This window comes from Diabrotica undecimpunctata, chromosome 3 (genome assembly GCF_040954645.1).
Source record: "Diabrotica undecimpunctata isolate CICGRU chromosome 3, icDiaUnde3, whole genome shotgun sequence".
NCBI classification, from domain to species: Eukaryota; Metazoa; Arthropoda; class Insecta; order Coleoptera; family Chrysomelidae; genus Diabrotica; species Diabrotica undecimpunctata.
The window spans coordinates 37,289,731-37,306,589 of NC_092805.1; the positions used below are offsets into that span (position 1 = coordinate 37,289,731).

A 16,859-nucleotide genomic window follows, 5' to 3' on the forward strand; every position below is an offset into this window, starting at 1 on the left:
GAAATACATAAAGAAATATAATAATAATATGTTATTTGAAATTATTATTCATTATATTTTTTCAGGTTCCACAAACACATAAATAATGGGACAGGCACTCAAAGTTATTTGAAAAGTATTGGAACTTTCCACACTGCGTAGGTGCGTTATATGAAAAACACATAAAATTATAATTACAAAGGATTTAATAGCATGGTGTTAATGGCATTGGTTGATGCATCATATAAGTTTATATAGGTTGATATTGATTGTAATGGAAGAATTTCAGATGGATGCGTATTTAATAATTGCTCACTATCGCATGCTCTATCAACCAACTCTATAAATCTACCACCTGCTCAACCTTTATCAGGACTTATTAAAAATGTACCTTATGTTCTTGTATCTGATGACGCCTTTGCGTTAAAAACGTATTAATTTAAGCCTTATCCGTTTCATGGCCAACCAGCACCCAATCGCATATTTAATTATCGTTTGTCACGAGCTGGACGCATTGTTGAAAATGCATTCGGTATTATAGCTAATAGATTTCGCATTTTAAGAAAACCAGTGCAACTATCTCCAGAAAAAAAAACAATCATAGTATTCGCAATGTGTATTACACAATTTTCTTATGACACGTCGCGCTGGATCTTATGCACGACCAGGTACTTTTGATACTGATGAACAACCTGGAGAATGGAGGCATAATGGAATGCCAAATTCTAATCTATTGAACTTACCATGGGGACAAGCTCATAATTACACTGAATCTGCCAAAGATATGATGAATTTAAAGAATATTTTGTTTCCCCAAAAGGAGAAATACCTTGGCAATATCAACATATTTAACAATAATAATTAAACAAATAAATAAAAAGTATTATAAACACATGTATTTGATTTTCACTTACCAGGTTATTACCAGCTCTTTGTTCGGTGTGACTACTTCGAAAAATAAACATCAATGCACGGAAAAATTCCCAATTACTGCTATATAAATCTTTAGTTCCAGAACCACTAGGATTCAGTTCAGATTTTCGCAGTTCTTCATGAAATGGTGTCCGTAAATTGTGTAGTTGTGTACAAGAAATTTCACTTTCATTGCTTTTGAATGTCACTGATAAACTTTTTAAAGCATTTTGTTTTGTATTCTATTGCAGTAATCTTTACTTTTTATGTCCCAGAGCTCCGGAAATAATTCCCATTGCGATATTAAGTCTACGGTTTCCTGTTTCAACCAACACTTATTATCCGCCATCTTAATTTTATAAAACCCTCGCAAATTATTTCGGATGCGTACCTTCTTCTTCTTCTTCCTATGCCGTCCCCATTAACGGAGGTTGGCGACCACATTTTTAAAAGCTTCTCTGTCTTTTGCAACGTGGAATAATTCGTCTACAGTCATGTTTGTCCAGTCTCGAATATTTTGCAGCCATGACTTCCTCTTTCTACCTATTCCCTTTTTGTCATCGACTCTACCCTGCATGATGACCTGCAGAAGACTATATTTATTATTTCTTAGTATGTGTCCAAGATATGCAGTCTTGCGTACTTTTATCATTCTCAACAATTTTTTGTCTCGACCCATTCTTCTCAGCACTTCCTCATTGGTGACCCTTGCAGTCCATGGGATTCTCAACATTCTCCGGTATATCCAAAGTTCAAAGGCTTCAATCTTTTTAACTATTTGCGCTTTTAGTGTCCATGTTTCTACCCCGTACAATAGTTGCGACCAGACGTAACATTCAACAAACCAACATGCGTACCCAAAGTTAAAATAAATATCCAGATACTATCATACAGGTGTTTACATATAACTGGCCAGCTACTTGATGAGAGCGACTACGTAAGTAACTTACGCTTGAGGATGAACTCTCAAGACGTGTCTACACAAATCTGAGAGTCTTTCTCGCAAGAAATGTCGCAAGTTAACTTGCTAGTGGACCAGTGCCTTAAGGTTGGTGTTATTAAAAGTTTAAATACATGTGACGACAACTTGTATAAATCGTGACGTCACATTATTTTTGTGTTAAAAAGCTATATGTTGTGGCTTGTGGTCGAAGTATGTAATACTTCATACGTACTTCATTATAGGCGCACAGGTTTTATTAGTTTTTCTCCAAATAATTAGTGTTAATATAAAATATCAATTATTTGGTAATATTGTAATATTGAAACAATTAAGAGAAGTGTATCTCTGCAGAAAAAAATGTAATTTTTAAAATAATCTTTGATACAGATTTAGGTATTTTGCACTTTCTACTGACTTTTGATGTACACTATTTAGGGAGGCATGAAAACAACAGTTTAAAATTGTAGTTTGTTTGGCCATCCACCACACTGTATTAAAGTTAGCCAAATCGTATTTGTAAGGAGAATTGCGTATACGAGTATTATATCTTCACGTATTCAGCCTATATTTATACTTTAATTCTTTCAACTCACCAAAAAAAACTTTTTTTGCATCCCCGTATACTTTAATTTGAAAGGTCAAACCTTAAAAATGTTGTCAAACACAAATTATCGATAAATAGATAGTACAGACAATGTTTAACATAGCAATGTTTCTGATTTAAATATAAAAAATCAATAAAACTGCAAAAATCAAGGTTTACGATTTACTTTTTGTTGGTCGATCAAATAGATTTGATCTAGTGCAGTTTTAAAATGAGTGATTTTAATGTATGTGTTAAGAACATTACGTCAGGTAAGTAAGATTGGGGACATTTTTTCTTTTTTTTTACTTTTTTTCGACTCCATAATACAATAATGTAATATAATAGTCCAAGATCCCAGAGCGATCAGACATAACTTATTTTCACACAGATGAAACCTTAGAGTCTCAGTAGCGTCTCGCGTGCTTTGAATACCTGCATATTTATGAAACTTGCTGAGTGACACCTGGGCAGGTACCAGGTGAGAAAGGTAACTAAAAATAAGAGCTATTTAACTTAAATTTATATAACTGATTCTTATACATATTTTGTAGAATATTATTTTGAAAATACTGTAATAAGTGTCAGACACTTGTCATGGACCAGAACTTTTGTCAGACGCTTTAAAGCTCCACTAAAATTAAATAAACTTTACTTACTTTTACATGTCTGATTTTTACATATGTTATTAATGGAATTATAATAAAGTTATATTTAATCAGTCAGACAAATTAGAATGACCAAACATCCCTCAAACACAAAAATTAGTTAACCAGAAGTATGAGCGCGAGAGTGCTGTGCGCATGAGCCTCAGAGTAAAAAATTCAAATACATTAAAAAAACTTACTGTTTTTGATCCGATTAAATATTTTTGCATCTCTATTTTAATATGATGAACTCTAGCATTAAGATAAATATTAAAGTAAATTAATGTATTGAATATATTTGGGATAATTAATTAATTCGGAGCAATTTGGTTTCATAAGAAATTATATTTACTTTATTGTAAAAAAGACACTAGTTAGGATAATTAAAAAAAATAATTTTTGTAAAAAATCTTCAACTGGGATTGATTAAAACAAACATTTTTCTATATTTTAATCATCATATTCATTGTCGCAATTATTACAATTTTCATCATTCAACCAATCATGATGCTGCTCATCCGAGTCACCATCTTCATCATTATCAGTTATGTTGTTGCTGGCTGGTTCTTCTGCAAAAAATAGTTCAAAGAATTAAAAAGGAGAAAATCACAAACATAATAAATTCTAAACCTGAAATCAAAGTATAATACCTGAAGTTTGAAGGAATTCACTAACGTTTGCTGGTAATTGGTCATCATCAAACCAATGAAAGTGATATTGGTTTTCTTCTAATCTCTAACCATTGTGTTCAGAAGTTAAAATGGTTGTTTGTTTTGCATTTGCATTATTCCATATGCTAAAAATGTAATTAGCACGGCGGAATTGTTGGAATAACTCACTTTGGCATGGTGGTAAACTGCTAGCATCAAATTTTTTTAAATTTTTGAGATCGAATCCTTCGTTAATATTAGATACGCTGTAATTATTTAAAAACAATTGAAGCCGGGCGGCATTAATGATGAACGTATCAGGAAAACTATAAATTTCGCAGATACATTTTTGGATTATTTTGAAAATATCTTTTTGGGTGCGCTCATCGGTAAACAACTCTGATTCTCCAAACTGCATGAAAGCTCGCTGATATATTATATGAAAGTAAGTAAAAGGCAGGATTAAAGTCACATCTAGTTAGAGCGTAAAATCCTGGCAAACTTCTACATAAAGATGGTCCCAAGTACTTAAGACTATCTATGAGACTAAACCTTTGTCAAATTAATGTATCTCTGGTTATTTCCGGTACCTGCATTTAACCATACATTCGAATCATCATTTTTTAAATTATGCATATATCGTAACATAATTATCGCAATGTCAGTATCAGAACATCTAATAACAAAATTTGCTTTAACGTCTACATTACAAATATGAAAAACAATTTTAGTGTCAGCTTCTTCATGTTCAGGACACGATAAATTGTCATCAACATTCGATAAAACTTTATTATTATCAAAGTTGTAAAAATGACATTGTTTAGAATTAATTAATATCCGTTTATTCTCAATAAATGGCACCATTTCATCAGATGCCCAGTGTTGAATAAAAAAATCAACGAGGGCCTGTTTGAAATTGATATTTTTGAGTTCTTGCTAAAAATCTGACGGTCTAACTTGATCGGAACCAGAAATGTGGAAATCTAATTGAGTAGACTCATGACAAAGGCCTCTTTCGTAGCCTTTGATCGAAGGAGAAAAATATTGATCAAAAAAGTAACGTAGAGTAAAAGAGATTGTGAGTTAAAGAAGAAAAACCGACTTATAGACGTCTCACTCACTCTGAAATGCAAGCACAGCACTCTCGCGCTTATACTTCTGGTTAACTAATTTTTGTGTTTAAGGGATATTTGGTCATTCTAATTTGTCTGACTGATTAAATATAAATTTATTATAGTTCCATTAATAACATATTTAAAAATCAAACATGTAAAAGTAAGTAAAGTTCATTTAATTTTAGTGAAGCTTTAAAGCGTCTGACAAAAGTTCTGGTCCATGACAACTGTCTGACACTTATTACAGTATTTTCAAAATAATATTCTACAAAATATGTATAAGAATCAGTTATATAAATTTAAGTTAAATAGCTCTTATTTTTAGTTACCTTTCTCTCCTAGTACCTGCCCAGGTGTCACTCAGCAAGTTTCATAAATACGCAGGTATTTAAAGCACGCGAGACGCTACTGAGACTCTAAGGTTTCATCTGTGTGAAAATAAGTTATCTCTGATCGCTCTGGGATCTTACTCTATAAGTAATTTGTATCGTTATATCACACAATATCTGGTTTTCTTTGATTATGCCTGACTATGGAGTATAAAAAAAATGTTTTGAATTAAAGATAAAACAAAGGTAAATGTACCTTTACACTTCACAAGAATACTAATCATTATAATTGCCGCTATTGGTCTAATTAAAATCCTCATTGGATGAAAGAAGAACTTACACAATAACCTGAAAAGATTAATGTACGTGTAGTAATTGTTGGAGATCATAACATAGGTAACTTTTTCATTCATCAGAAAGCAAAATATATTCTAATTAGATCACATTGTTATCTAACATTGCCATCATTTGTTCACAAAAATACGTTTTATCAAACTCGTCTTCCATGAGTTCCTGAGTTAGCATTATTAGTATCATTTTATAGTAATGCATTTTATTTTGTTTTATTGTTTGAATAATCGATGAATGGCTAAAATTAAACCTCGGGGTTCTTGTTCGACTAGAAGTATGTAGGTTTTCCTCAAACTCACTTATTGAATTGCCAGCTGCTTTTATTTGTCTCTATCGTCTCTTGGGATATAGGCGCCAAATGTAGAAATATTTCATGAAATAAGTGAGGAACATCTATGTGTGTTCGTGTTTGGTCTCCATAACCAATCGTCAGTAAAATTGTTATTTTCTGCATTTATGTTAAACGAATCATTGTCCTGATATGCAGTTAATGAAATTTAAATGCTTATAAAACTAACAACTACTGTCATGTAGACAGAAAACAATTTGCTAAGGTCAGGAGTTTTAGAGTAAAATAAACAAAAATATAAAAATATCCTTTTTATTTCGTGTCAATAAAAAATAATACCGAGTACTCTTTCATTATCAGGACCTAGATTGGTAATAAGCATTGAGTCTGTTGTAGTAAATTTTGCAATAGATCTGAAAACACTTTAGATAAGAAACTGAGAAAGATAGGTATAGGATATTGTACATGAGACATGTTTAGAATATTCTGAGAAATCCAAAAATTAAATAATATACAGGGTTTTCTATTTAAAGTAATAAAGTTGGTATTGGCCACTGTTACATGAGACACACACACATACACACACACATACGTTCAAACCTGCCCCTGACTATAAAGATGAAGATGTCCGAAAATCAAACTTATCTCACTTTCACAAGGAATCTACGTTCCTGTAGTTGGCTGTATACCATATATTAAAAATAAATTAAAATCCTTTGTAAGGTATATATTTAAAAACCCAAACGGGCTATGTTAGACAAAATATGTTAGGTAAAAACCCGTTAACAAATAATAAGTTACATTTGGTTGACAGTATTTCTTATAAAATAATTAAGATTTTAAAGTTACCGTTGGATTAGGTAACATGGCGACATATGACTCCACGTTGAAGTTGCTAGTCCTGAGACGGTGTGTCTACGAGGACTTTATGGAAGGAACTGCAACGGGTTTTTACCCATATATTTAGTGGCTACATTCATGTACTCTTAGACACTGATGATGGAATGATGGATTCCGAAAACGTTTTGTCTAACATAGCCCGTTTGGGTTTTTAAATATATACCTTTTACAAAGGATTTTAATTAATTTTTTATCTCACTTCATTGTGAAGTGGTACCGATCTGAGCCCCAAGCTTTTTCTCCATTCCTTGCCAACGTGTGACTTACGATGGAGAGGCTAATGAACTGATCGTTACTTTCGGCGTCCTGGGTAATGGAATACCCTTTGTTTTTCTTGAATGTGGTTAAGCCAACTAATTATAGGGAACGTACAAAAAACAGCTTTTCTCCCCAGTTACTTTACTGAAGTTACTTTTAACTAGTCGTGTTATAAAAATAACATGACTACGGGACTACAATTCTTTGAAAAAGTGTGTGTTTTCGAATAGACAGCCTTTATACCCATTATGTGTATTTGACTATGTGAAAAAGGATCCGAATTCACTCGATTTATATATTGGGAACATGACTGTCATAGTGGAAGCTGTTTTATTTAGTATTTTTTCCGGTATTTTTGGTGAGCAATACTTTTTCTCCCAGTCAGAATCACGTGAACCGCTATGTTCCTTTTGTATTCGATACTATATTCCAGTGTCTTACTTACTGGAGATCTGATAAGACTAATTTCTTTAAATAAGTCTATAACTCAACACTACACGTCCGCTCTGCTCGCCTTTTATTTGTATTTCGCTTAGTTATGGTTACTCGACTCCATAATCCACTGTACTACCCATTTGCGGTCTGATAAGATCCGATTCGTCGAACTAGCATATAACTCGGCACCACACTTCCACTCTGCTTGCCATCTCCCGTCTTTTACTGACACTAAGCGGAATAAAGGAAATGCTCTTTGTTTTCAACTTCCACTACTGCTTTCGTTTGGCTATTTTGTACCTATTCCAGTCTTCATAAGTCTTACTGATCCTCCCTATATCCGGCATTTTATTGCTTTGGCCGTCTGTGTACAGTCCTTACATTTTCATGATAGTCTGTTAACTCTCTTAGTGCCCTGTTGGAATGGTTTCTGAGGTCAATATCTCATATGCTTTCTTATCCATTATTCGCAGAATCCTTCTTTGTTGTACCTTACCTAGGTATTAATACGTACCTTAACGGTACGTACTTAGGGATCCCCAGGGCCTCTTTAATTCTGGAGTTTTGGACAGTTTCCTATTAGTTTTGCAGGTATGTCCCTATACTGCAAAATCATAAGTCAGTGTTAGCAGGATAATGCTATTTGCCGTTCTAATTTTGGTTTGGAATCTCAGTTTACTTTTTTGGCCTATTAGCGAAGAAAATTAACTCCTAAGTGCTTTAGTAGACCGTTTGGTTCACATGTTCTGTGAACATTAGTTTCCCTTCAAGTGTGATTCCAAGGTATTTAGCTTGATTACTTCACTTAATCGGGTTGTTAGCTATGATCTATTGGCTTATTTTTATGTCCAGTATACCTTTCCTTTGTTAGTATATGACGGTTTGTGTTTTTTCTAGGTTTAATGCTATTTTCTACTTTATTCACCATCTTTGCATTGCTAAGCTTTGTGCCCTCCAAATAAAATTTGGCAGGACCCTGGTCTACCTGGCCTACCTGGCCTTTCGGCATACGACCTTTAGCTCCTCCACTGCCCCTACGAGTCCGACACCAAAATGAAGGTGGCGCAATGTTATCCCCTCCCACGGGCGGACAGGTGAAGCAGGCAGAGGAATTTCCACCTCGCACGTAGACAGGTCGCCGCCGAGGATCTCTCCTCTACCAAAAGAGGTGTGTACGGGCCCAGCTCGTTCAACCTCGCCTGGTCCTCTTGTAATGAGAGTAGAGTGGTCCCCGAGAGTCTCGTCTCGGATACTAGGAATGTAGACCGGTGACCGTAACGAATAAAAGTCTCGAGTGCGTTTCTACAAATCCAACACCTTAAGCGACGGCTCCGCACCTCTCGATTCCTACCCATTATTCGCCTCTTACGACAGGCAGGGTCTTGCCTCGGCCGTATTCTTATCTCTGCGAGCCGAATGGACGTCACCATCTTTGCAGTCGATTTAATGCATTTTGTAGGTGGTTTGTGACTTTGTCCGGGTTTCTGATATTTGCTGCTATCGCAGTGTCGTCGGCGTACAGGCTTAATAACGATCTGGGATCAGTAGATGTATCCGCTGTGTATATGGTGTTCAAATAAGGCGACCGTACTGCTTTCTGCGGAACTCCTGCCTCCAGAGTTTAGATTTTGGATAGGGTTGGGCCATACAAACTCTGAACATTTTGTTGGCTATGTATGACGCAAGAATACATGTATTACCATCTTTATTCATTTTGTACAGCAGGCCTTTGTGCTAAACTTTGTCAAAAGCCTTACTCACATCGAGCAAGGCGGCGGCTATGTATATTTCTTCGTTAAACCCTTTCGTTATATATTCGGTTAGCTGCAGTACCTGTAGCTCGCACGAATGTTCTGATCTAAATCCAAAAGTTTGAGTCTGGTTAGTATGACTCTTTCGGCGATCTTACTTATTGATGATAATAGGCTCATCGGCTGGTAGTTCTGTGAAAAAGTCCCATTTCCCCCCGATTTTCTAATCATAATTATATGAGCCTCCTTTATCTGTTTGAAAAGTATCTTAAGCGCAGCATGCTGTTTATTATGCTTGTTATATAGACTATTGCTTTTGTCGGCAGATTCTTGAGCGCACTGTTGGTGATGTTGTCTGATCCTTGCATTTGTCATTTTTATCAGCTGTTTGATTTTTTTTTGGAAGGTGTATGTTTGATCTATTTACCCTTTCTTCTTCTTATATTTCTGGTTCTGCTTTTCTACCTCTTTTGTGGAATCTAAGTCTTCGTTGCGATGGTAGTTGTTTTTGCATCCCAATTCCAGCGTATCCTTTATGACTTCTGCTTTTTTCTCCCAAGTATACACAATTCCGTTTTCTTTATAGAAAAAAGTTTTTATAGCAAAAAATTTGCAACTAAAAATACCAATCGACGTGTCCAAGCGTCATTTTCAAATGTTCCCCTATTTGTTAATTATCGAATTTATTTCATTTGACTCTTCCACAATATGTAATATAATAATAATAAATATTATGGGCTTGGGAACACCACCTCACCCAGAGCAAAATCCTTTTGGTACTGAAGATATCTGATGAATGATTTTCCCCTTAGAGGAATCGAGAGCCCATATGGTTTAAATCTCAATGTTATCGTTATTTTTCGTAATATAATATATTGCTTAAGTAAGTAAATTTTTAAACAGTAATCATTTTCTTTATTTTTTTTAGAGTTTCCCATCATATTGAATGCTACTTTTAAAAATGTACCAAAAATTTCAACCAAATTGGCGAGAAAAAACTCACAAAATATCGGCAGCAGATACTTACTTATATTATGTGGAGTTATTGTTTTAACATGCTATTTACAAATGTTATGGAGAATGAGGCGTTTATACTATTACTATTACAAAACACCAGGTCCCTTAAATCTTCCATTTATCGGTATAGGCTACAAATTTCTGACACGAGATTTAGGTGGTAAGATAGTATTTTTTAATAACAAACTTTTATATTTACAATAATTGTAATAGTGAAACAACGTTCGATGCCTGAGTTTTTAGGTCGGAAACAGTTTTCAAAGAAGTTTTAAAAAATTAAACAACTTATTTTGTTGTTAACTTTGAAAGAAAATTTTTCTAATAATTTAATTCTATATGCCTTATTTATAATGAATATTTGGACATATTGTTCTGAAGCTATTTTCTTGTGGCATTTTAAATTAATTAATATTTAAATGGGAATAAGCCACAATTAAAGGTTAAAATACATTTATTGACGTTTCAATTTCCACTTCGGAAATCGTTCTCAAAATACAAACATTAGTAAATTAAACAAATTTTGTTTTTGTTACTTAGTGAAAAATTCTTCTAATAATTTAATTTTATCTGACTCATCTATATTGACAATTCAGACATACATTATACATTTTAAAGTAGACGACTTTAAAATGATATTGCCAATATTGTTGAGTTGCGTTCCTGGGACGACTTTACTTATAAGATAGTTCATTCGATTACATGAAATCAACTTTAACGTGAGAATATCCGTCAGAAAAAATCATAACATGTAATTCGTCTTTAAAAAGACAAATACATGCCATGATGACAGTAAAATTCTCCCGTTAGTGATTCCATAGTAAATTATGAGGGAAAAACCAGGAAAAAACCTCATAATACTATCCCGACATGGTAAGTATTTGATCTTGCATTTAGTTTACCTTCAATAAATACCAAATTCCGATTTTATATGTTTGTTATTTAAAAAATATAAATGATGTACTCTCTATATGTTACTGACTTACCAATACTGGTATTTTCCTTTTAATAACTTCCTCTTTCAATATGGGTAACCAGATCCTACTACATTCTGCCGAGGAATTCGCGACGCAATTGGTCTCATTTAGCATAATTAGAGCCGCTTCTTTGATTTTTCTCTTTTTAGCATCAGTTTCTTTTAGGACTATATTTGAATCATTCCATTGAACCCTATGTTCATTATCCCATGCATGTTTACATATTTGAGATCTATCAAATTCTCTATTTTTAATATAGGATTGATGTTCACTTATTCTAACATTTAATGGCCTTGATGTTTCACCTAAATAAAACTGATCGTATTCACAAGGTATTTTATAAATGCAATTCTTTGTCCTTTCTTGTTCATTGTTAGGTTTGGTTTTGGACAAAATAGATCTCAACGTGTTTGTTGTTTTGAATGTTGTTGAAATGTTGAATTTATTTCCTATCCTTTTAAGCTTTTCCGATAATCCTTTTATGTATGGTATTGTTATTTTCCTCGTATTATTCCTTGTAAATGCTGTAGGATCTCGTTCTAAGTTGTTTTGTTCTATTCGATCGATTGTTGAAAATTCCTTATTTATAAACGATAAAGGATAATCATTTTTTAATAAAACAGTTGTTAACAAATGTTTCTCCTCCAAGAACGAATTTTCGTTAGAACAAGTAATTAATTGTGGCTTATTCCCATTTAAATATTAATTAATATTTGGACATATTACACACATTTTGAAGCAGAAGATTTTGAGCTACGTTTCTGGGGCAACTTGTTTGTAGGAGGATTTAATTTTATTGTTCCGTCCTAGCGCTGTCTGAGATTTGTAATCGCGCGATTGATTAATCGCAAAAATGACACATTAATATTTAAATATATATATATATATATATATATATATATATATATATATATATATTTAAACCTAGAGCTAAGATTAATACTATTATTAAAATTAATATTAAACTCACCAGTCTTCCGGGTTAAACCACGTCGATATCCATTGGGTCGACCTTTCGACATCCTCTCTGATGTCTTCTTCAGGGCTTCCGAGGTCTCAGTCTCTCGAGCCCCCAGACACTACTACACTCACTAGTCACTGCACTACTGCACACATACAATTGTAGTAGTGACTGGGGTCTCGGGAGACTGAGACCTGGGAAGCCCCGAAGAAGACATCAGGGAGGATGTCAAAAGCTCGGCGCAATGGATATCGACGCGGTTCAACATGGAAGACTGGTGAGTTTAATATTAATTTTTATATTAGTATTAATCTTAGCTCTAGGTTTAATTCTACTAACCGCGGAAATCTTTCCGAACATATATATATATATATATACATATATATTTAATAATTGTGGTTATTTCTATAAAATATTACAATTAAAGAGGTCAGCGCAAAAAGTGGTTGTCACATTTTATGTTTCTGAGATATAGGTGTTTGAAAATTTGACTTGAATACTTTTTGCAAAAAATACAGATAAAAAATTAAAAACTGGAAATACGCCAAAAAAATATTTTTAGAAATTTTAAGTACACATCAAATTTTACTCATAATATATCAGCCTCACTTTTCATGCTTTTAAGCTTCCTGTACCCAGTGCCATGACGGTTAGCGCAACAGTTGCAGTTGCAGTAGCAGTTAGTCACATTTTTAATTTAAAAAAAGTCCTCCTATAGAAATAAATATTGCCTGAGATAACCAGTTCGATAAGTTTTGTCACTCTTTTCAATCTCTTCTAAGTGTTATATTTATAAGACGATTCTAGTTCAATGTGCCCTATACACTAACTATGAATTTTGTATTGGTTTACAGAAGTTTTAAATATCGTTTCTAGCATATCCAAAGAAGACGTTTTTATTAAATACTTTCGCAAAAATTTTATATGAGACTTTACTATTAGAATGTGTCTTAAAATTTTTATGTAGTTTAGTGGTTGACAGATTAGTGCCCAGTTATTTTCTACTGTGGCTATCAGGTCTTGTATAGTGCTATTCTCGAAGTGGTAATTCTATAGCTTGTATTCGCCGCTACATAAAGAACCGTCTTTTGCAGGTATACTATAACGACTTTTACAAAATATTTTGACACTTAGCGACTTCTTGTACCGAAATAATGAATGATTAAAATTTCAACATAGGATTTTACCCAGTAGGATGCTTATTGCTGCAAATATGACTTTGTAACGATAAGACTACCAAAGAGAATTGAAATACTATTATAAAAATAATATCTCAATAAACTATGGGAGCTTATCGTCTATGCTTCGCCTAGCTCAGTATCTCAAGTGTGAGTTCGTCTTGTCTTAAACTAGGAATCAAACCTGAACCCTTAGCTGATAGCAAATAAAACAATTTTTAACTAATCATATTAGTTAAAAACAGGAAACAATTAACCCTGCCAATGCTTAACAATGAATATAGTGAGGGTGATACTTAAGGCAACGATGGCATCAATGGGCTGCTTGTGTGTCCTATTCCATGTGTGTGTGTGGCCTCCCAATTAAGTGGTTAGGTCCTCCAATAGATTCGATAAATGTTCATAATACGGCCAGTAAAATGAAACGGCCAATTAATACAGCCAATAAACCGTGAATATGGTTGATAAATACAGCCAATAAAACCCAAGAGAATTCTGCAGACCATAAAAGAAGCTTATTATAATTCCTACCTTCTTTTATAAATTTCAATTATACACAAAAAATAATCCCACTATTAAAGGTGATTGACATAAAGTAGGAAGGGACTGCCTGAAGTTAGCACAGATGTCATAGCACGTATGCCTATGAGGGAATTAGCTCTTGTGTCAACACCATCGAGTTAGAATCTATGTAGAGGGCATCACCTGACTAAAAACGACCTCACTTAGGCCATATTGTTAAGATTGTTTTGACACTTTTGACAGATCGTATATGTTTGTTTACGTTTGTTGTTTTTCGAATATTTTTAGTTTTATAATACTTTTATAGAAACTGTAATAATATATTGTGATAGTGGCATAATAATGGTTTCTTGTTCTCAACGTAGTTGCAGTACCAGAAGCAATGTTAATAAAAAATCTTTAGGAATAACGTTCTACAGGTTAGTATACAAATATGTAAACAAAGTAATGGCCCGTACTTCAGAGAATAAATTAATAGTATTTGACTGTATTCATTTATCTTTATGTATAATATATCGTGTTTTTAGTGTTTACCGCGGGATAAATAAATCATAGTTTATTAAAAATGTACTGCACTTTTTTAAATTATGATTAAATCTTCTGAATAACTAGTCATATTTGTATAGTAGTTTTAATATTATTGAGTCCGGCCATGATCCCACCGCCATATTGGTATCATCGTTAGCCGCGCCTACCTACGCCGTTTTTAATACACACGTTAATATGCTCATAGCTTCTCCATAGATTCCAACTCGATGGTCAACACAGAACAGAATATTTAATCTACCGGACAGAAAGAGAGAGAAAAGAAAGACAGAGGGCGCCAACTACTTTTTGAATAAAAAATGATAAAAACTAAACTGGAGATAAAGGAATTAATAAATTAGTAAAGAAAATTAAATAAAATAATTATTTAAAAACAAATTAATAAAGATGTGACGTTTATAACGTTACAACTTCGACAACTTTTAGTACACATAATTTTATACAGATGTTGCCACTCAATTATAGAAAAATATGGACTTAGCTGCTTTTTGCACTGACCCCTTCAATTAACGTAAAAATTGATGTTGATGTTAAGAGTTATTTAATGTTTAATTGAATATATATTATATTGGCATAGTAAGATTAGTGCTTTATTGGTTTTTACTGGTGGTGTATCGTGGAATTTCACAAGATAATTTTACTGCCTTAAAGGATATTATAAAATTTGTCGTATTGTGGTATAACTCATAAGATAACACCGTTTTATAATCTTAATCTGACTTTAAAGTGTAGGAAAATAAAATAGTTTAAACTTTCAAAATTTTTATGTTTAGAACGGCCTCCGACTTACAGTAGTTTTAATCTCAACCCGTAACCGGTGAGGTGCAATTTCAGTTAAATTGAGCGTGGTGTGGAGTCCCACGGACTCCTTAAACAAATAAGGTGTCCACCGTCTTGTCTGGCGGGATTGCTAAAATCAGATCGTCGACATACCGTTGTACAAAGGGAACCTGAAAATCTAACTTCTTGATACTCTCGTTAATAAGATCGTCTAGTACAAAGTTGACTCGAATAGGAGAAATCGTGGACCCCATAGGAGTTCCAAAAACTTGACGATGATATTTGTCACTGAAAATTAAATAATTGGTGTCAAACATCAATTTTATTAATTCAGAAAAAGTGGGGTTGATCAAAACTTACTAAGATATATATATATATATATATATATATATATATATATATATATATATATATATATATATATATATATATATATATATATATTGAGTCTTAGCGTTAGTTATTAACATTAGTTTTATGCCATATTTTCGTGGCTTATTTGGTATGTACATCCGAAATATGCACCGGCCCTAAACTCGATTAACATCTCATCAATGTATGCATTTTTTTCCGATGGTAAATACATCTTGACAATTTTCAAAAAACATTTCAAAAATGCTGTCAAATCTGTGCGTGTCTCTACAGCAAACCTTATTCGAATTTCTGCAATATTTAAATTTGTATACTGCACTATAGTATTTATCATAGCTTCATGGCCCTGATTCTAATTGAGATTTCGACTCAAACATGTCGAAATTAATATGGCGACGTCGAAATGCGACTTTGCGAGCCTTGTGGATTTCAGCTGAACTAACCAAACGACGTCACTAATTTTCGATTTATCTAAATTAATTTCAACTTCAAGAAAGTGGTTGAAATTTTATTTAGAGTCTAAATTAATCTGACATGAGTGGCTGGACTGGGAGAAGTGAACTTAGGTTCAGTTTAGGTGGTGTTATGTTTTGATTCTTGCAAGGAAAACTGAGGCAAAAGTATTAATATGGCTGCGTTTTACGGAAATTTGCTGGTTTTGGAGGAATTAGAGAGGATAGATATCCGACGCTCACAACGGAGGATAAGAAGAATGTTACGGAATACTCAAAATCCTTTTTCACTAAGTGATGCTCAATTTAGGCAGCAATTCCGGCTTAATAAACAAGCTGCAAATTATTTGATAAGGGTATTAGAACCATATTTGGAGGAGGGTGTTTATGCCTCTAGGATACCCAAAATGTTTAGGGTAAGTATTACTAAGCTGCAGCAAATTTAAAAATATATTAGAATATAACCACTAAGTCAAATCTTAGTGGTTATATTAACCTTAGTGGTTATAACTTAAGGATCTCCCACATCGCCTTTTTTTTTTCCTTGCCATCATGGCCAAGGAGTTTGCCCTTAGCAAAATCAGCATGGTCCTCCAAAAAAGCCACCATGAGTTCCTTTTGCTCCACAGACAATTTAGTGCCACGATCACCGACAGCCTCTCCATCCATTTTCTTTTAATTCAAAATATAATTGAGAATGGCCACTATATGATTTAACAACTCAAACAAGAAAAAAAAAAAAGACGTTCACGTAACGTAAACAAAACAAACATTCAACAAGCGTTGTGCAGCGTGCAGCCAATAAACAAGAGGGCCAACCCAAATTTTCAGCAATGTCAAAATGATAAAGTAAATATCCCCAGTTTTAACTACAATCGAAATGAATGAGAAACTACATGGCGTAGTCGCTTTTAA

General features: G+C 33.5%; 1 protein-coding gene across 1 annotated transcript in view; it reads left to right on the forward strand.

Annotated features, from left to right (window-relative positions):
- Positions 1-2,579: 2,579 nt before the first annotated feature.
- The window catches only part of LOC140436698 (cytochrome P450 4C1-like), a 62,424-nt gene continuing 48,144 nt past the window's right edge, over positions 2,580-16,859 (forward strand). The window contains exons 1-2 of the mRNA XM_072525739.1: positions 2,580-2,689; positions 10,071-10,319. Of these exons, the coding sequence (XP_072381840.1) occupies positions 2,650-2,689; positions 10,071-10,319 (289 nt within the window). The 5' untranslated portion in view covers positions 2,580-2,649. The remainder of the gene's footprint in view (positions 2,690-10,070; positions 10,320-16,859) is intronic.